At 53.3% G+C, this 17,489-nt stretch overlaps 1 protein-coding gene across 6 annotated transcripts in view; it reads right to left on the bottom strand.

Annotated features, from left to right (window-relative positions):
- The window catches only part of SRRM3 (serine/arginine repetitive matrix 3), a 78,263-nt gene that overhangs the window by 15,159 nt on the left and 45,615 nt on the right, over positions 1-17,489 (bottom strand). For all 6 annotated transcript variants that reach the window (XM_032756264.2, XM_032756271.2, XM_032756260.2 and 3 more), the window contains exons 3-8: positions 16,351-16,452; positions 4,653-4,781; positions 4,490-4,570; positions 3,818-3,847; positions 3,315-3,377; positions 3,148-3,183 (exon numbers count right to left, since the gene is read on the bottom strand). In XM_032756264.2, the coding sequence (XP_032612155.1) occupies positions 3,148-3,183; positions 3,315-3,377; positions 3,818-3,847; positions 4,490-4,570; positions 4,653-4,781; positions 16,351-16,452 (441 nt within the window). The remainder of the gene's footprint in view (positions 1-3,147; positions 3,184-3,314; positions 3,378-3,817; positions 3,848-4,489; positions 4,571-4,652; positions 4,782-16,350; positions 16,453-17,489) is intronic.

The raw sequence follows: 17,489 nt of genomic DNA on the forward strand, positions 1-17,489 counted from the left end.
GTGTGGCCCAGGGAGGGTGTGGCCTTCATGCCCTGGAGCCTGGGTATACCCAGGTGTGGATCTGAGATTTGTTCCACTCTAGGGCCTGAGCCCCATGGCTGGTGGGGACTTTTCCATCCTACTCCACCCCTTTGTCCCTTTCACTCAGCCAAGGCTCGGGCCTTCCTCCTCCTGGAAGTCCTGGCCTGTGAACACCTCCTCCCTGGGTCGCAAATGCTGCCCAGTCTGGGAGGGCCACAGAAGTGTGGCTGGCCCCAGATAAAGTAGGGTTCTGTAGCCGGGCGCGGTGGCTCACGCCTGTAATCTCAGCACTTTGGGAGGCTGAGGCCAGTGGATCACTTGAGGTCAGGAGTTTGAGACCAGCCTGACCAACATGGAGAAACCCAGTCTCTACTAAAAATACAAAATTAGCCAGGCGTGGTGGTGTGTGCCGGTAATCCCAGCTACTAGGGAGGCTGAGGCAAGAGAATCGCTTGAACCTAGGAGGCAGAGGTTGCGTGAGCTGAGATCGCGCCTTTGCACTCCAGCCTGGGCAATAAGAGTGAAACTCTGTCTCAGGGAAAAAAAAAAAAAAAAAAAAAGGCAGGGGTTGTTGTTTGCAGGTGTGGCAGCCTCAAGCCTCAGGTCTGGGCCAGGTAGAAATGGTGATTTGCTCTTGTCTTTTGGTACTGGACTTGGGACATACCCAATACTCATTCCCTTGAGTATTGGGGTGTGGCCTGATAATCATACCTCCTGTGCCCCCTTCCTCCGTGTGCTCCCAGACTGGCCCAGCCCTAGGCCAGCTCACCAGGGGTTTAGGTAAGAAATGCTTTCCAAAGGGCATGATGTCCCTGCTTTTTTTTTTTTTGTCTTGAGACAGAGTCCTGCTCTGTTGCCCAGGCTGGTGTGCAGTGGCACAATCTCAGCTCACTGCAACCTCCACCTTGCAGGTTCAAGCAATTCTCATGCCTCAGCCTCCCAAGTAGCTGGGATTACAGTTGCCTGCCACCACGTCTGGCTATTTTTTGTTTGTTTGTTTTAGTAGAAACAAGATTTCACCATGTTGGCCAGGCTGGTCTCGAACTCCTGGCCTCAAGTGATCTGCCCACCTCAGCCCTCCAAAGTGCTGGGATTACAGGTGTGAGCCACCGTGCCTGGCCAATCTCCCTGCTTTTGAATGACATCTCTGGATCTATCTCCAGGGCTGCCCCCTCCCAACTCCCATAGCTTCCCGTCACATCCCATCCAGCCCTCTGGGGCAAGACCCCCAACCCAGCACCCTCTACCTTTGATGAAAGGCCTGAGAAGCTTCTGGTTAGCCCTCAAAGGTGTCACCCAACCCCAATCCTCAGCCCCATTCTCCCTGGTGCCACCAGATCCCTTCAGACCTTCTGACCCCAAAACAAAGCCATGCTAAGGAACACAGAAATGTGCTTCCCGCAGGAGCAGAGTGAGTGCGGGGCAGGCCCAGAGGCTAAGGGTTTGGGTGCTGGAGTCTGCTTTGGGCTTCAGTCTCCCCACTGGAAGCTGGTCTATTCCTAGTTCACTTTTAGGACCTGTCCAGGAAGGATGGGAGCTGGCCAGAGGGTGTGTGTAAGCTAATGGTGGCCACTTGGGGGCAGTAAGGACCCACACTGATCCATAGACACTGGAGGCCAGGGGAAGATGAAAAATTGGGGACATTGGAGGGGCAGGGTTAGGTGTTTATGTAGGCTCCTCCCCTACTTGGCAAATTCCCACTGCAAGGAAGGAACTCTGGACTCTGCCCTTTCTCTGGGCTGCTGGGAGGGGATCTGGCTCTGATGCCACCTCTGGAATGTGACTGCCCCACAACTTTCTTCCTTCCGAGCTCTTCTCTCCTCTCCTTTCCCTTCTTTTCCTTTTCTTTTATTTATTTATTTATTTATTTATTTATTTATTTATTTATTTATTTATTTATTTTTCTGAGACAGTCTTGTTCTGTCGCCCAGACTGGAGTGCAGTGGTGAGATCTCAGCTCCCTGTAACTTCCTCCTCCTGGTATCAAGTGATTCTCCTACCTCAGCCTCCCAAGTAGCTGGGATTACAGGCACCCGCCACCATGCCCCAATAATTTTTGTATTTTCAGTAGAGATGGACTATGTTGGCCAAACTGGTCTCAAAGTCCTGACCTCAAATGATCCACCCATCTCGGCCTCCCAAAGTGCTGGGATTACAGGCATGAGCCACCACACCCAGCCTTTTTTTTTTCCTGAGACAGAGTCTCGCTGTGTCACCCAGGCTGGAGTGCCGTGCACTCCACTGCGATCTCTCACCTCACTGCAACCTCCACCACCCGGGTTCAAGCGATTCTCCTGCCTCAGCCTCCCAAGCAGCTGGGATTACAGGTGCTCACCACCACATCCAGCTAATTTTTGTATTTTTAGTAGAGACAGGATTTCACCATGTTGACCAGGCTGGTCTCAAACTCCTGGCCTCAACAGATCTGCCCGCCTCAGCCTCCCAAAGTGCTGGGTTACAGACGTGAGCCACCATGCCTGGCTCAGGCTGTTTTCTGCTTTCTCAGCAACCCTCTTCTCCTGCACCACTCTGCCTCCACCTGGACTTCTGCCTTTCACTTCCTCTCCCCTCCCCCTGTCCACGCTGAACAAGCCACTGTCCTGCTCAGAGCTCCCCCACACTAGCCCTCAGTCCTCCTGGGTGGAGGATGGCTCCATGACCTGGCAGTCAAACCTGTTGGGAGGCTAGCATCTGTCCCCGAGAAACTCTACTTCTGGTCACAGCTCCCCGACCCTGCCTCCTATCCATGGAGCCTTCCCAGCTCACAGAGGTCCTCCTGCCTCTCAAGCTCTTTCCCTGCAAATTCGGGGTCTCGGTGTTTCTGCTTGTCTAACCGGCACCTCCACAGACAGACACACCCCTTGGGCATTGGACCTGCCATGTTGTCTAGAAATTCTTGGGGTCTCCATGTCGTGGCTGATGCATGGGGCAGGTGAGGGTTTCAAACAGTTGGTTTTCATGCTCCTCCTCCACTGCCCAGTCCCCGCAGCCTGGCTCTGGGAAGGAACCCTGGAGCTGAATGATGGAGCCCGGTGGGACCCTCAAAACCCCCTCCCATCATTGCGTCCTTTGGGCTTTGGTCCCTTATGGGACCACTGACCATGTCCTCTGCAAAGCACCGCTCACCTGTGCCGTCTCTTCCTCCGGGATCCAGAATCAGACCTGTAGGGCGATAAAAGAGTTCTCTTGAGCCTGCCTGGGGTGGCCCAGGGGAGACCTATGGAGGGCCACAGCCCTGGCCCTGGGCCCCACGGGAGGAAGAGGAGCCCCCAGGGTGGGGGCAGCAAGGGTACCTGTCTCGGCGATGCTTCTTCACACTCTTCTTCTTCTTGCGGAGGGGTGAGGAGCTCCCACAGCTGTGGACACAGGGAGGTGGGCTCTAGTGAGCTGGGGTGGGGGGTGGGGGCTGGAAATGGCTGTAGAGGCCTGGGTGCTTGGGACATTGAAGCTGGAAAGGGAATTCCAGGCCATGAAGCCCAAGGTCCCTTGTACAGAGTGACCCGAGGCCCCAAGGGTCACCAAGGTCCCTCAGGGTAGTTGATGGCACTGCCTATGTTGTCCCCAAGTCACCCTTCCAGCCCCCCTGGCATTGTGGGCAAAAATAGTTTCAAACCTAGAGGTCAGAGGCTCCAATGGTGGGATTCATAGCCTCTGTAGGGGCGAAGCTTGCACCTTGGCAGTGTCCAGGTGCAGGCCCTGAGGGTCCAGGCCTCCGGCTTCTGGGGGATGGCATTGGAATCTCTCCCACCCACAGACGTCCCCCGCCCTGGGCCCAGCCAGCTCTGTCCCCACTGACCTGCATTCGGACTCCAGTCTCCTCTTTTTGCTGAGGGCAGATGCCAGGAAGAAAGGACAGACGGATGGATGGGGTTAGGTGGGGCCCCAGACACTTGCCAGGGTCTCACGCAGGACAGGGGAGGGTGGACAGAGAGATTCGGGGATGGCAGATGAGGCCCCTCCTCCCCAGGGCCACTCGCATTGGTGTTGGTGGGCACGGGACCCCTGGGGGAGGGCAGGGGGCACTGGGAGCAGGTACTGGTAATGCACAGGCCGGGTCAGTGAGTCTGGCTCTGGGGGATTCAGTGAGAGGCAGGTGCTAGTGACGGGCTCAGTGAGGGGCGGATCCCAGATAAGGGGAGGGGCTCGATGAGGGGTGGGGCCTAGTGGGTAGAGGAGCTCCATGAGGGGCGGGTCCTAGAGAAGGGGAGGGGCTCCTTGAGGGGAGGGACTTAGCGAAGGGGAGGGGCTCGTTGAGGGGCGGAGCCTAGCGAGGGGAGGAGCTTGAGGCCTGGGGTAGGTTCAGTTACCTGGAGGGCACTTAGTCGGGAGTCGGCACGGTGAGGGCGAGGGAGGGGCTCAGAGAGGGGCGGGGTTCACAAATACGGCAAGGTTGTGGGCCAGGGACGGGCATCCGGGGAGAGACCCCACCTCCTCCTCCCTTCCCGCTTCGGCCCGGCGCGGTTCTCACCGGCTTCTCCGGTGGCCGCCTTTCTTTTTCTTCTTTTTCTTGGGAGGGGGCGATGCCGAGCTGCTAGACCAGTGCTTGGTCCTGGGGGAGAAGGGGCGGGGGTGGGGGCGGTGAGGGGGGGCAGCCCCGAGCGCCCCCCACCCCCGCCGCGGCGTCCGCTCACCTGTACCCGCGGTGGCCGCGGTAGCAGGCGGCCGGGCAGTCACAGTCCACTGGGCCGTCGTCATCGTCAAAGGGCGCGTACTCCAGGCCCAGCTCAGCGCCCTCGGTCAGCCGCGGGGTCTCCGCCACACTGCCGGCGACAGGGACGCTCACCACCCGTCTCGGGACGGCTTTTTTCCACCCCTTTTCCCGGCGCCGGGGGCCTGACCTAGCCCCCCAAGTCTGCGGGCTGCTACCCGACTGGAGGAGGGACGAGGGGGACCTGCGGCCCCTGGCCTTACAGGGCCAGGGAGAGATTTGGGGAACCCAACAGGGCACATCCCCTACAGGTCCCCGACCTCACGGTACAATCTTTTGCAAAAAAGAAAGATAACCGAGCCCCTTATTTAGCCCGCAACCTTCTAAGTTCTCACCATCTCAGTAAGCCCCCTCCTCTTTTTTTTTAATTTTGGAGATAGGGTCTTGCTCTATTGTTCAGGCTGGGTTGCAGTGGTGGGATCATAGCTCACTGCAGCCTTGAACTGGGCCCAAGCGATCCTTCCTCCTCAAGTCTCTTGAGCAGCTGGGACTACAGGCGTGGACCCCCACCCTGGCTAATTTGAAAAATTTTGCAGAGACGGGGGTCTCACTGTGTTGCTCAGGCTGGGTTCGAACTCCTGGCCTCAAGCGATCCTCCCCTTTGATCTCTCAAAGTGCTGGAATTCCAGGCATGAGCCACCCTGCACTCGTGGGTGGGGGGTGTGTGTGTGCCTACTCCTTAGATGAGGCTCCTCTTTCTCACTGAATCCCCTCCATATCCTAGCCCCATTCATTGAAGCCCTCCCCCTCAGTGAACCCCCCATTTGATCCCTGTGCCCCTAACCCTACTGTCCTATTCTGGGAACCCCATCCCTCCTTTCTCTCACTGAACCCTACTTTCTCTTTTCTTTCTTTCTTTTTTTTTTTTTCAGTTTCACTCTGTTGTCCTGGCTGGAGTGCAGGGGCCCGATCTCGCCTCACTGCAACCTCTGCCTGCTGCAATCTCCTGCAATCTCACCTCACTGCAACCTCCACTTCCTGGGTTGAAGTGATTCTCCTGCCTCAGCCTCCCGAGTAGCTGGGATTACAGGTGCCCGCTAATTTTTGTATTTTTAGTAGAGACGGGGTTTCTCCATGTTGGTCAGGCTGGTATGGAACTCCCGACCTCAGGTGATCTGCCAGCCTCGGCCTTCCGAAGTGCTGAGATTACAGGCGTGAGCCACCGCGCACGGCGAACTCTAATTTCTTTCTTTCTTTTTTTTTTTTGAGATGGAGTCTGACTGTGTCGCCTAGGCTGGAGTGCAGTGGCATGATCTCAGCTCACTGCAACCTCCGCCTGCTGGGTTCAAGCAATTCTCCTGCCTCAGCCTCCCGAGTAACTGGGACTACAAGCATGCACCACCACGCCCAGCTAATTTTTTGTATTTTTTAGTAGAGACGGGGGTTTCACCATGCTGGCGAGGCTGTTCTTGAACTCCTGACCTCGTGATCCACCGGCCTTGGCCTCCCAACGTGCTGGGATTACAGGCGTGGGCCACCGCGCCCGGCGAACTCTAATTTCTTAAAGAGCCCCTTCCTCCTGGCCTACGTCCGCCCTCCCCGAGCCCTGGCTCAATGATGTGGGTCTTTCCTCACCTTGGTGTCCTAGTCCTTGAGCCCCTCTTCCGCTGGCTGAGTGCCTCCCTACCCCTCTTCCCCTCCTTTCCTCCAGCCCGGCCTCTGTCGCTGAAATATTCATAGCCTCTCCTCGCCCTCCCCTCTGCAGCCTCCAGGGGGCCCCGCTGCTCATCTCCCGCAGCAGGACTGTGCTCATCAATGAAGCCTGGTGGCAGAGGGTGGGGGCCTCCGGTACTATCCATCTTACAGAACTCTCCTTTTCGCTCAGCAGGGACCAGACGCCTCCTGTCCCTGCTCTCGCAGCCCCAGTCAGCCTCTGCCACAGATGTTGGCTCCCTACAGGCTCTTCTCAGAGCGCTTTTTTTTTCTAGAGGTAGCTGAGCTGGAGGCAGGAGGAGCATGAGCTTTGAAGCTCCAGACAAGGACTCATCCTGTACAGTCCCGAGCCGCCTTGTGACCTGGGGCCTGCCGTGACCCCCTGTGAGCCTCATCTCGAAGGTGAGAGTGATAACTCCATTCCAGGGCTGTTGGGAGAATTTGCTGAGGTCATAGGTGCTGTGCAGTTTCTTTATGTTTTATTTTATTTTTTGAGACAGAGTCTCACACTGTTGCGAGGCTGGAGTGCAGTGGTGCGATCACAGCTCACTGCAGCCTTGAACGCCTGGCCTCAAGCAATCCTCCCACTCCAGCCTCCAGAGTAGCTGGGACTACAGGAGCACACCACCACTCCCAACTAATTAAAAAAATTTTTTTTGTAGAGATGGGGTCTCACTATGTTGCCCAGGCTGGTCTTGACCTCCTGGCCTCAAGCCAGGAGGATTGCTCAAGAAATTCTCTTGCCTTGGCCTCCCAAAGTACTAGGATTGCAGGTGTGAGCCACCGTGTCAGGCCTTCTTTTTTTTTTTTGAGACAGAGTCTTGCTCTGTCACCCAGGCTGGAGTGCAGTGGCGCGATCTCGGCTCACTACAAGCTCTGCCTCCCGGGTTCACGCCATTCTCCTGCCTCAGCCTCCCCAGTACCTGGGACTACAGGCGCCTGCCACCACGCCCGGCTAATTTTTGTTGTATTTTTAGTAGAGACAGGGTTTCACCATGTTAGCCAGGATGGTCTCGATCTCCTGACCTCGTGATCCACCCACCTTGGCCTCCCAAAGTGTTGGGATTACAGGCGGGAGCCACCGCGCCCGGCCTTTTTTTTTTTTTTTTTTTTAATTGAACAAGCCTGGAAGTGACCCTCCAGAGGCCTGTCTCCAGGGGGGTGGCCCCCACCTTCCAGTTTTTATCCAAGCTGGCTCAGACAGTGCCCTCCCCTACCAAAATGGAGGCTTAGCCCTGGTTTCAGCAGAGCTCCCCTTACTCCTGGGTGCTGTTCATCTGGCTCAACCCTTCCCCACCCACAGCAATACAGGCGAGGGCTTGGATCGGCAGAGCATTAAGGACATGAGTTTTGGATTTGTTAGAGGCGTGTGAACCAGAGCAACTCCATCTTGAATAGCGGCAGTATAAAATGAGGCTGAGACCTACTGGGTTGCACTCCCAGGAGATTAGGCATTCTAAGTCGCGGGATGAGATAGGAGGTCAGCACAAGATACAGGTCATAAAGACCTCGCTGATAAAACAGGTTGCAGTAAAGAAGCCGGCCAAGGGCCTGGCGGGTGGCTCATGCCTGTAATCCCAGCACTTTGGGAGGCTGAGGCAGGCGGATCACCAGAGGTTGGGAGTTCGAGACCAGCCTGACCAACATGGAGAAACCCTGTCTCTACTAAAAACACAAAATTAGCCAGGTGTGGTGGCGCACGCCTGTAATCCCAGCTACTCGGGAGGCTGAGGCAGGAGAATCACTTGAACCCAGGAGGCGGAGGTTGCAGTGAGCTGAGATCGTGCCATTGCACTCCAGCCTGGTCAAAAAAGGATGAAACTCGAAAAAAAAAAAAAAAAAAGAAGCCGGCCAAAACCCACCAAAACCAAGATGGTGATGAGAGTGACGTGACAAAAAAACGTTAGGAAGTTACCCTATGTAGTCTAGAAAGGGGAGGCACGAATAATCCACCCCTTGTTTAGCATATCATCAAGAAATAACCATATAAATGGGCAACCAGCAGCCCTCCGGCTGCTCTGTCTATGGAGTAGCCATTCTTTTTTTTTTTTTTAAACGAGTCTTGCTCTTGTCGCCCAGGCTGGAGTGCAGAGGCCTGATCTCGGCTCATTGCAACCTCCGCCTCCAGGGTTCAAGGGATTCTCCTGCCTCATTCTCCCTAGTAGCTGGGATTATAGGCACCCGCCACCACGCCCAGCCAATTTTTTGTATTTTTAGTACAGAGAAGGTTTCACCATGTTGGCCAGGCTGGTCTCGAACTCCTGACCTCAGGTGATCTACCTGCCTCGGCCCCCCAAAGTGCTGGGATTACAGACATGAGCCACCGCGCCCTGCCTGAGTGGCCATTCTTTTGTTCCTTTACTCTCTTAATAAACTTGCTTTTGCTTTGCACTGTGGACTCCCTCTGAATTCTTTCTTGAGTGAGATTCAAGAACCCTCTCTTGGGGTTTAGATCAAATCCCTTTCCTGTAACAGATTCACAGAGACAGGTTTGAATCCAGGCATGACTAAGCTCTTGGTCACATCTATACATCGAGGAAAAGAACAGACCACCTTTGAGGAAAGGATTAAGTAAAATGCTGTCTATGAGGCCTGGCCTGTGACTGTCATCCGGGGAGGGGTAGCCACTGTTAAACGGAGGGGCCGTTGCTGCTACTTACACACCAACACCTCTTCCGGGGAGAAAAGACGCTGCAACACAGGAAATGAGACAGAGGGAAGGGAGGCAGGCCACAGCTACAGGGTAAAATACAAATTTTTAGGGAACCCACTAATTGACTCTTTGAAGCCTGATTTTGTATCTCAAAAAATGTAACCAGGCCGGGTGTGATGGCTCATGCCTGTAATCCCAACACATCGGGAGGCCAAAGTGGGAGGATCCCTTGAGGCCAGGAATTTGAGACCAGCCTGGGCAACATAGTGAGATTCCTGTCTTTACAAAAAAATAAAAATAAAAAGCAGGGCACACTGGCATGCACCTGTAGAGTCCCAGCTACCTGGGAGGCTGGGGCCAGAAGATGGCTTGAGCCCAGGAGTTTGAGGCTGCAGTGAGCTATGATGATGCCACTGCACTCTAGCCTGAGTGACACAGCAAGACCCCATCTTTAAGAAAAAATAGCTGGGCGTGGTGGCTCATGCCTGTAATCCCAGCACTTTGGGAGGCCAAGGCGGGCGGATCACCCGAGGTCAGGAGTTCGAGACCAGCCTGACCAGCATGGAGAAACCCCATCTCTACTAAAAATACAAAATTAGCTGGGTGTGGTGGCACATGCCTGTAATCCCAGCTACTTGAGAGGCTGAGGCAGGAGAATTGCTCGAACCCAGGAGGCGGAGGTTGCAGTGAGCCAAGATCGCGCCACGGCACTCCAGCCTGCGTGAAAGAGCGAAACTCCATCTCAAAAAAAAAAAAAAAAAAAAAAAGAGAAAGAAAGAAAGAAAAGAAAAAATAATGTTACCCAAATATGACAGGGGTAGCTAGCTTTGAGGCCGTTCTCAAGAACTTCATTCAATTCCCGAACAAGTCCCGATTCCCAAGCTGTGTGATGCCTTGATGTCACACAGCACGTAGCGAGGTTTTTCTGGGGTGACAGAGGAGAGGCTCATGTCATCCCCCGGCTTGTGCAGAGCCAAACACCCCCACATTCCTTTGGTTAAACTTCTCTTTTCTTCTCCATGCTCCTCTTCCTGAGGCCAGTGGCATCCTACCTCCTGTCCTTGTCCCTAAAATTCCCAACACCCTCAGCTCATCAAGCCCCATCCTTCCAGGGCCCATTACCCCTACACAGCTCCTCAGCCACAAAAGTACCTGCCTGACACATAAAACATAGTCTTTAGCAAAACTTAAGCTCACATTGAGTATTGTGTGGGTGAGCTGGTAGGAGCAGGGAGCTTCAGTTGATACTGACACAAAAATGATGAAGGTTATTTACAAAATAAAATAGCCCAGGCTGGGTGCGGTGGCTCGTGCCTGTAATCCCAGCACTTTGGGAGGCTGAAGCAACTGGATCACTTGAAGTGAGGAGTTCGAGACCAGGCTTACCAACATGGTGAAACCTCATCTCTACTAAAAATACGAAATTAGCCAGGCATGGTGGGACACGCTTGTAATCCCAGCTACTCGGGAGGCTGAGGCAGGAGAATTGCTTGAACCTGGGAGGCGGAGGTTGCAGTGACCCAAATGGTGCCATTGCACTCCAGCCAGGGCAATAAGAGCGAAACTCCATCTCAAAACAGCCCAGTTTAGCCAGGCACAGTGGCCCATGCCTGTCATCCCAGCAACTCAGGAGGCTTAAGTGGGAGTATCGCTTGAGACCAGGAGTTTAAAACCAGCCTGGGCAAGAAAGCAAGACCCCCGTCTGTACAAAAAAAAAAAAATACCAAAAAACAAAAAACACGTAGATTAGCTGGATGTGGTGGTGCATGCCTGTAGTCCTGGCGGGATGACTACTTGAGCCCAGGAGTTCAAGGCAGCAATGAGCTGTGATTGCATCACTGCACTCCAGCCTGGGTAACAGACTCCATCTCAAAAAAAAATAATAATAACAATAAATAAATAAATAAAGATGAGCACAGGGTAGAGGAGCAGACACAAGGTCTTGGAACCTTCTGATACAACCTGTCCTGAGAGTCCCAGGGATAAACATGGACCTGGGCTGAGGCTTCCTTTACTGGCTTTGTGCTGTGTGGGATCACCCAGGGTTAGAATCCTAGACTCTCCTATCCTGCTTCTCCTAGATGACACTATCACTAAGAACAATGTTCTTTTTTTTTTTTTTTTTTAAACAGAGTTTCACTCTTGTTTGCCAGGCCGGAGTGCAGTGGCACGATCTCGGCTCACTGCAACCTCCGCCTCCTGCCTCAGCCTCCCGAGTAGCTGGGATGACAGGCATGCGCCACCACGCCCAGTTAATTTTGTATTTTTAGTAGAGATGAGGTTTCTCCATGTTGGTCAAGCTGGTCTCAAACTCCCAGCCTCAGGTGATCCACCCACCTCGGCCTCCCAAAGTGCTGGGATTACGGGTGTGAGCCACCTTGCCCGGTGAAGAACAATGTTCTTTAATGTTATTTATTTATTTATTTGAGATGGAGTCTTGCTCTGTCACCCAGGCTGGAATGCAGTGGCACGATCTTGGCTCACTGCAACAACTTCCACCTCCTGGGTTCAAGCCATTCTTGTGCCTCAGCCTCCTGAGTAGCTGGGATTACAGGTGCCCCCCACCATGCCCAACTAACCATTGTAATTTTAGTAGAGTTAGGGTTTCACCATGTTGGCCAGGCTGGTCTCGAACTCCTGACCTCAAGTGATCTGCTTGCATTGGCCTCCCAAAGTGCTGGGATTACAGCCGTGAGCCACCGCACCTGGCCTGTTCTTTAATATTTAAAGAGTGCTTCATAGTTCACAATCCCATTCATAGCCCCTTAATGATTTACAGAAATTGCACCCCTTTCCATTCTGCAGATGAGAAAACTGAGGCGCAGAGAAGAAAAGGAACATTCCCTATGATGTCAAGACCTTTTAGTAAAGCATATACGTTGAGGCTAAGGTGAGAGGATCACTTGAGGCTGGGAGTTTGAGAGCAGCCTGGGCAACATAGTAAGATCCCATTTCTACAAATCAAATTAAATGAGGCCAGGCGCGGTGGCTCACGCCTGTAATCTCAGCACTTTGGGAGGCCAAGGTGGGCAGATCACTTGAGGTCAGGAGTTCGAGACCAGCCTGGCCAACGTGGCAAAACCCCATCTCTACTAAAAATACAAAAATTCGCCAGGCATGGTGGCACATGCCTATAATCCCAGCTACTTGGGAGGCTGAGGCAGGAGAATCACTTGAACCCGGGAAGCGTAGGTTGCAGTGAGCAGAGATCATACAGCTGCACTCCAGCCTGGGTGACAGAGTGAGACTCTGTCTCAAAAACAAACAAGCAAACAGCTATATAAGTTCACCTACCAGCTGGCTTTGAGAATTCACGTGCAAATGACACAGCCCTTGAATGCGCTGGCTGACCTTCCCTGCTGGAGATGTAAGCCAACGTGAGGTCTTCCAGCTCACTCATCCCCTTCTGACTTGATAGATACTGTTGTGGGTATGTGCTCTCTGAGTCCTAGATTTGTTTAATGTTTTATGCTCTTAAATTTTCATGTTTTCTTTTTCAATTTATTTTTGTTTTTATTTATTTTTTGAGACAGAGCCTCATTCTGTTGCCAAGGGTGTAGTGTGGTTGTGTGATCTCGGCTCACTGCAACCTCCACCTCCTGGGTTCAAGAAATTCTCCCACCTCAGCTCCCAGCTCCAGAGTAGCTGGGATTACAGGCGTGTGCCACCACGCTCAGCTAATTTTTTGTATTTTTAGTAGAGATAGGGTCTCACCATGTTGGCCAAGCTGATCTTGAACTCCTGACCTCAAGTGATCCAACTGCCTCAGCCTCCCAAAATGCTGGGATTGCAGGTATGAACCACAGCTCCCAGCATTTTTTTTTTAAATAGAGATGGGGGTCTTGCTATGTTGCCCAGGCCGGTCTGGAACTCCTGGGCTCAAGCGATCCTCCCACCTCAGCCTTCCAAAGTGCTGCTGGGGGCCGGGCGTGGTGGCTCATGCCTGTTATCCCAGCTCTTTGGGAGGCCGAGGCAGGCGGATCACAAGGTCAGGAGATTGAGACCATCCTGGCTAACACGGTGAAACCCCGTCTCTACTAAAAATACAAAAAATTAGCCGGGCGTGGCGGCGTGCGCCTGTAGTCCCAGCTGTTGGGGAGGCTGAGGCAGGAGAATGGCGGGAACCCGGGAGGCGGAGCTTGCAGTGAGCCGAGATTGCGCCACTGCACGCCAGTCGGGGCGACAGAGCGAGACTCCGTCTCAAAAAAAAAAAAAAAAAAAAAAGTGCTGCTGGGATTACAGGCGTGATCCACCGTACCCAGCCTTAAATTCACGTTTGCTAACTAGTTTACTCCTGATCACGTCTACGGAGTAAGCAGGGGAAGTTTTATCCTCTTGTGAAAACAAACTGAGCCCCACAGAGCGGATCAAAGTGGACCCAGACCGAGTCTGCTACAAAAGGACAAAGAGCATTTGGAAGTGGAACACAGCCCCACAGAGGATGGGCGTCGGGCTGACCGCCATGGGCAGGGCTCTGCCCCGGGTAGAGACTGCCGACTGCACGCTCTTCCTCATGCCAGCACTTTCGCTAATTAACTGGTCCTGTTTCCCATTAGCCAGGAACACAATGGCCCACTGACAGATGAAAGGGCCCAGATGTGGGAGGGAGGTAGGGAGTTCAGGCAAAGGGTCCGCCCTCTCTGCTCATCACTCAGCCAGGCTGCCAGGCCTGCCAGGGGCCCTGGGTGGGGGTAGTGATGCTAGAAACAGAGATGAATCCTGTCTCGAGCTTTTTCCTTCACTTCTCAGACTGCGGGGCAACAACATGACACGGTGCATATTATGATAATTACTGACCCAGGTGCCAGGTACGATGAGCACTTTACATGTATTAGTCTTTATTTATTTATTTATTTATTTATTTATTTGATGGCGTCTTGCTTCGTCACCCAGGCTGGAGCCTGTCTCTGTTTCTGTTTTGCTCCTACTCTGGCCAGAGAGATGAGGATTAAGTGGGGGTAAGGTGGGAAATACTTTACCCCTCACTACCCAGCAATACAGAAAGTCTGCAAGAAGGGTTTCCCCGTTTCCTATAGAGGTCTGTCTGTTCCTACAGTGCTGCCACCCTTTACGATGACTAAGACTGGGCGCGGTGGCTCATGCCTGTAATCCCAGCATTTTGGGAGGCTGAGGCGGGCGGATCACCTGAGGTCAGGAGTTCGAGACCAGCCTAGCCAACATGGCGAAACCCCATCTCTACTAAAAATACAAAAAAATTAGCGGGGCGTGGTGGTGGGCGCCTGTAATCCCAGCTACTCAGGAGGCTGAGGCAGGAGAATTGCTTGAACCCAGGGGGCAGAGGTTGCAGTGAGCCGAGATCGTGCCACTGCACTCCAGCCTGAGCGATAAGAGCGAAACTCTGTCTCAAACAAAACAAAACAAAACAAAACAAAACAAAACAAAAAAACAAAAATTAGCTGGGCCATGGTAGCATGCACCTGTAGTCCCAGCTACTCAGGAGGCTAAATAAAAATAAATAAATAAATAAAGATGACTGCAACAGGAGAATCACTCAGAAGGTGCTGCCGGGATAGCAGAACAGCAAATGAATGAATATAATTAACTCCATTTTTGTTTAAGAGACCTTTACCCATTCCTGCATGTAGGCTAAGATTTATTATTATTATTATTATATTATTATTATTATTTATTATTATTATTATTTTATTATTATTTTTTGAGACGGAATCTCACTCTGTCGCCCAGGCTGGAGTGCAGTGGTGCGATCTCGGCTCACTGAAAGCTCTGCCTCCTGGGTTCAAGTGATCCTCCCGCCTCAGCTTCCCAAGTAGCTGAGATTACAGGCATGCACCACATAGCCCAGCTAATTTTACTTCTAGCCAGAGAAGCGTGGGATGTTGGTGCTGGGTGGGGAAACTGAGGGTGAACAAGGGGAAGGCCCATCTGAGTGGATTCAGCAACGCTCCCTGAGCACACGGTGCCTGCCGGGCATGGAGCTCGGCCAGCCATGGCTGGACACTCCCAAGCACAGGCTGTTCCCACCCTCGTAATGCAGCCTCCTCCAGTGTTTGTATGGTTTTGAGTGGCTCACAGTTCGCCTCTGATCTGAGACAATATTTGCCTTGCTATAACTTGCCTGTTTGATCCAAGGCCCACCCAGAGGCCCACGGCAAACCGGTGTTCCTCCTATCCTGTGACAGGTGGCAGAGGCATGACCTCAGCAAAGCCATACACCCTTTTTTTTTTTTTTTTGAGACAGAGTCTCGCTCTGTCACCCAGGCTGGAGTGCAGTGGCACGACTCACTGCAACCTCCGCCTCCCAGGTTTAAGTGATTCTCGTGCCTCAGCTTCCTGAGTAGCTGGGATTACAGGCTCACGCCACCATGCCCGGCTAATTTTTGTGTATTTTGTAGAGATGAGTTTCACCATGTTGTTCAGGGTGGTCTCGAACTCCTGAGCTCAAGCAATCCTCTCACCTTGGCCTCCCAAAGTACTAGGTTTACAGGTGTGAGCTGCCATGCCCAGTCTTACACCCTCTTTATCCTCCAAGCTATTGGTCATGGTAACAGTGGGATTTGGTGTGTGGGCTCTTACATCCCAGAGTGTGTGCTTACTCTGAATTTTATTTTATTTTATTCCACTTTATTTTTTGAGATGGAATCTCGCTCTGTTGACCAGGCTGGAGTACAGTGGCAGGATCTTGGCTCACTGCAACCTCTGCCTTCTGGGTTCAAGCGATTCTCCTGCCTCAGCCTCCCGAGTAGCTGGGATTACAGGCGTGCGCCACCATGCCCAAATAATTTTTCTATTTTTAGTAGAGACAGGGTTTCGACATGTTGGCCAAAGCTGGTCTCGAACTCCTGACCTCAAGTGATCTGCCTGACTTGGCCTCCCAAAGTGCTGGGATTACAGGCTTGAGCCACTGTACCCTGCGCAAATTTCATTTCTATAGGAGGGAATCGTCAGGGCTTGCCTAGAGTCAGTTTGTCGGCCACAGACAGTGTTGGGCTCAGGGCATATCTGAGGTCTTCTGATTTGCAGCTCAGAATCCCCTGAGCTGAGATCTGAGCTGCCTCCCCCACCCCTTCCACCGCTGAGCCATAGGTAGGACCCAGGGTGGGTAGGAGGTGGCCATTGGTGATGTCCAGATGTCCCTGGGCCAGGCCAGCGTTTCCAGTGGGCAGAGTCCATGCTGTCCTCTCCTCCTCCTCCTCTTCTTCCTCTCCACCCCCTCACCTGAGCCCCAACCAGACCAAGCCACCTGAGGGAGCACCTGGACAGGCCCCTCTAGTACCCAGCTGCTGCCTAAGCCTGCACCCCCTCCCCCCCCATCCCCACACAGGTAAGCACTCACATGTGGCCGCCAGGCCGATCCTCCCTGGTGAGCACTCCCTCCTTCTCCATCAGCATCTGCCGAAATGTCCCCACCTTCTGCCGAATCTCCTCCTCCGAATACCTGCAGGGGCACAGAGAGGGTGAAGGGGCTGGTCTCCCAAATTTGGTTCCCTCTTTCCTGTCCCGCACTCAGCCCAGCACCCCCGACCCCTGGGTCACAAGTGCACACTGCAGCTTGCAATAACCTGTCCAAGGTCACAGACCAAGTAAGGCCTTCAGCACTGAGGAAGCTCAAGTTCACTGTACACAAGCCCGGCCGGGCACAGTGGCTCTCGCCTGTAATCCCAGCACTTTGGGTGTCCGAGGCAGGCAGATCACCTGAGCTCAGGAGTGCAAAACCAGCCTGGCCAACATGGCGAAACCCTGTCTCTACTAAAAATACAAAAATTAGCCGGGTATGGCGATGGGCGCCTGTAATCCCAGCTACTCAGGAGGCAAAGGTAGGAGAATCACTTGAACCTGGGAGGCAGAGGTTGCAGTAAGCCAAGATCACGCCACTGCACTCCAGCCTAGGTGACCCAGAGACTCGTCTCAAAAAACAAACAACAGGAACAAAACATTGTACACCAGCCCAATCAACCAACCAAATAACAAACAGACAGACGAAAGAAAAACTTGTTCCCAGAGGTGGGGAGAGATGACCCCCTCGCCCCTCCTCCGTACCCTCCTCCACCCCCCAGGGCAGGCCTCCCTCCCACATCCAGACTGCAGTCACTCTTTCGAGAATTTTAGGGGAAGAGTCAGAATTCTGGCTTTGAGACATACACAGCCTTTTCTGCCTTCCTGGCCATGACATCCGATCCTCATACAGCCATGGGAGGTCCTCAAAGCACCCCCATTTCTGCAAGAGTAAGGCTGCCAAGTGGCTTATTGGGGGGTTGTCGGGGGGTAAGGGGTAGTTTCATTGCTTCTTTCTGCTGCTGGCTTGGGGTAGGGGGTGGCTGATGTCTGGGCCTCAAATGGAAGCCCCTGACGTCTCTACTCCCCTCCCTCTCCCACCCTAAGCCCAGTCTGTTTAGGGACCAAAGTCTGGTTATCTACTCCTCGTCCCTGCTCCAACTCCTGGGGTCAGTGGTCATTCTCTCTCACTGCTCCTCT

This window comes from Hylobates moloch, unplaced genomic scaffold (genome assembly GCF_009828535.3).
Source record: "Hylobates moloch isolate HMO894 unplaced genomic scaffold, HMol_V3 SCAFFOLD_1, whole genome shotgun sequence".
NCBI lineage: Eukaryota > Metazoa > Chordata > Mammalia > Primates > Hylobatidae > Hylobates > Hylobates moloch.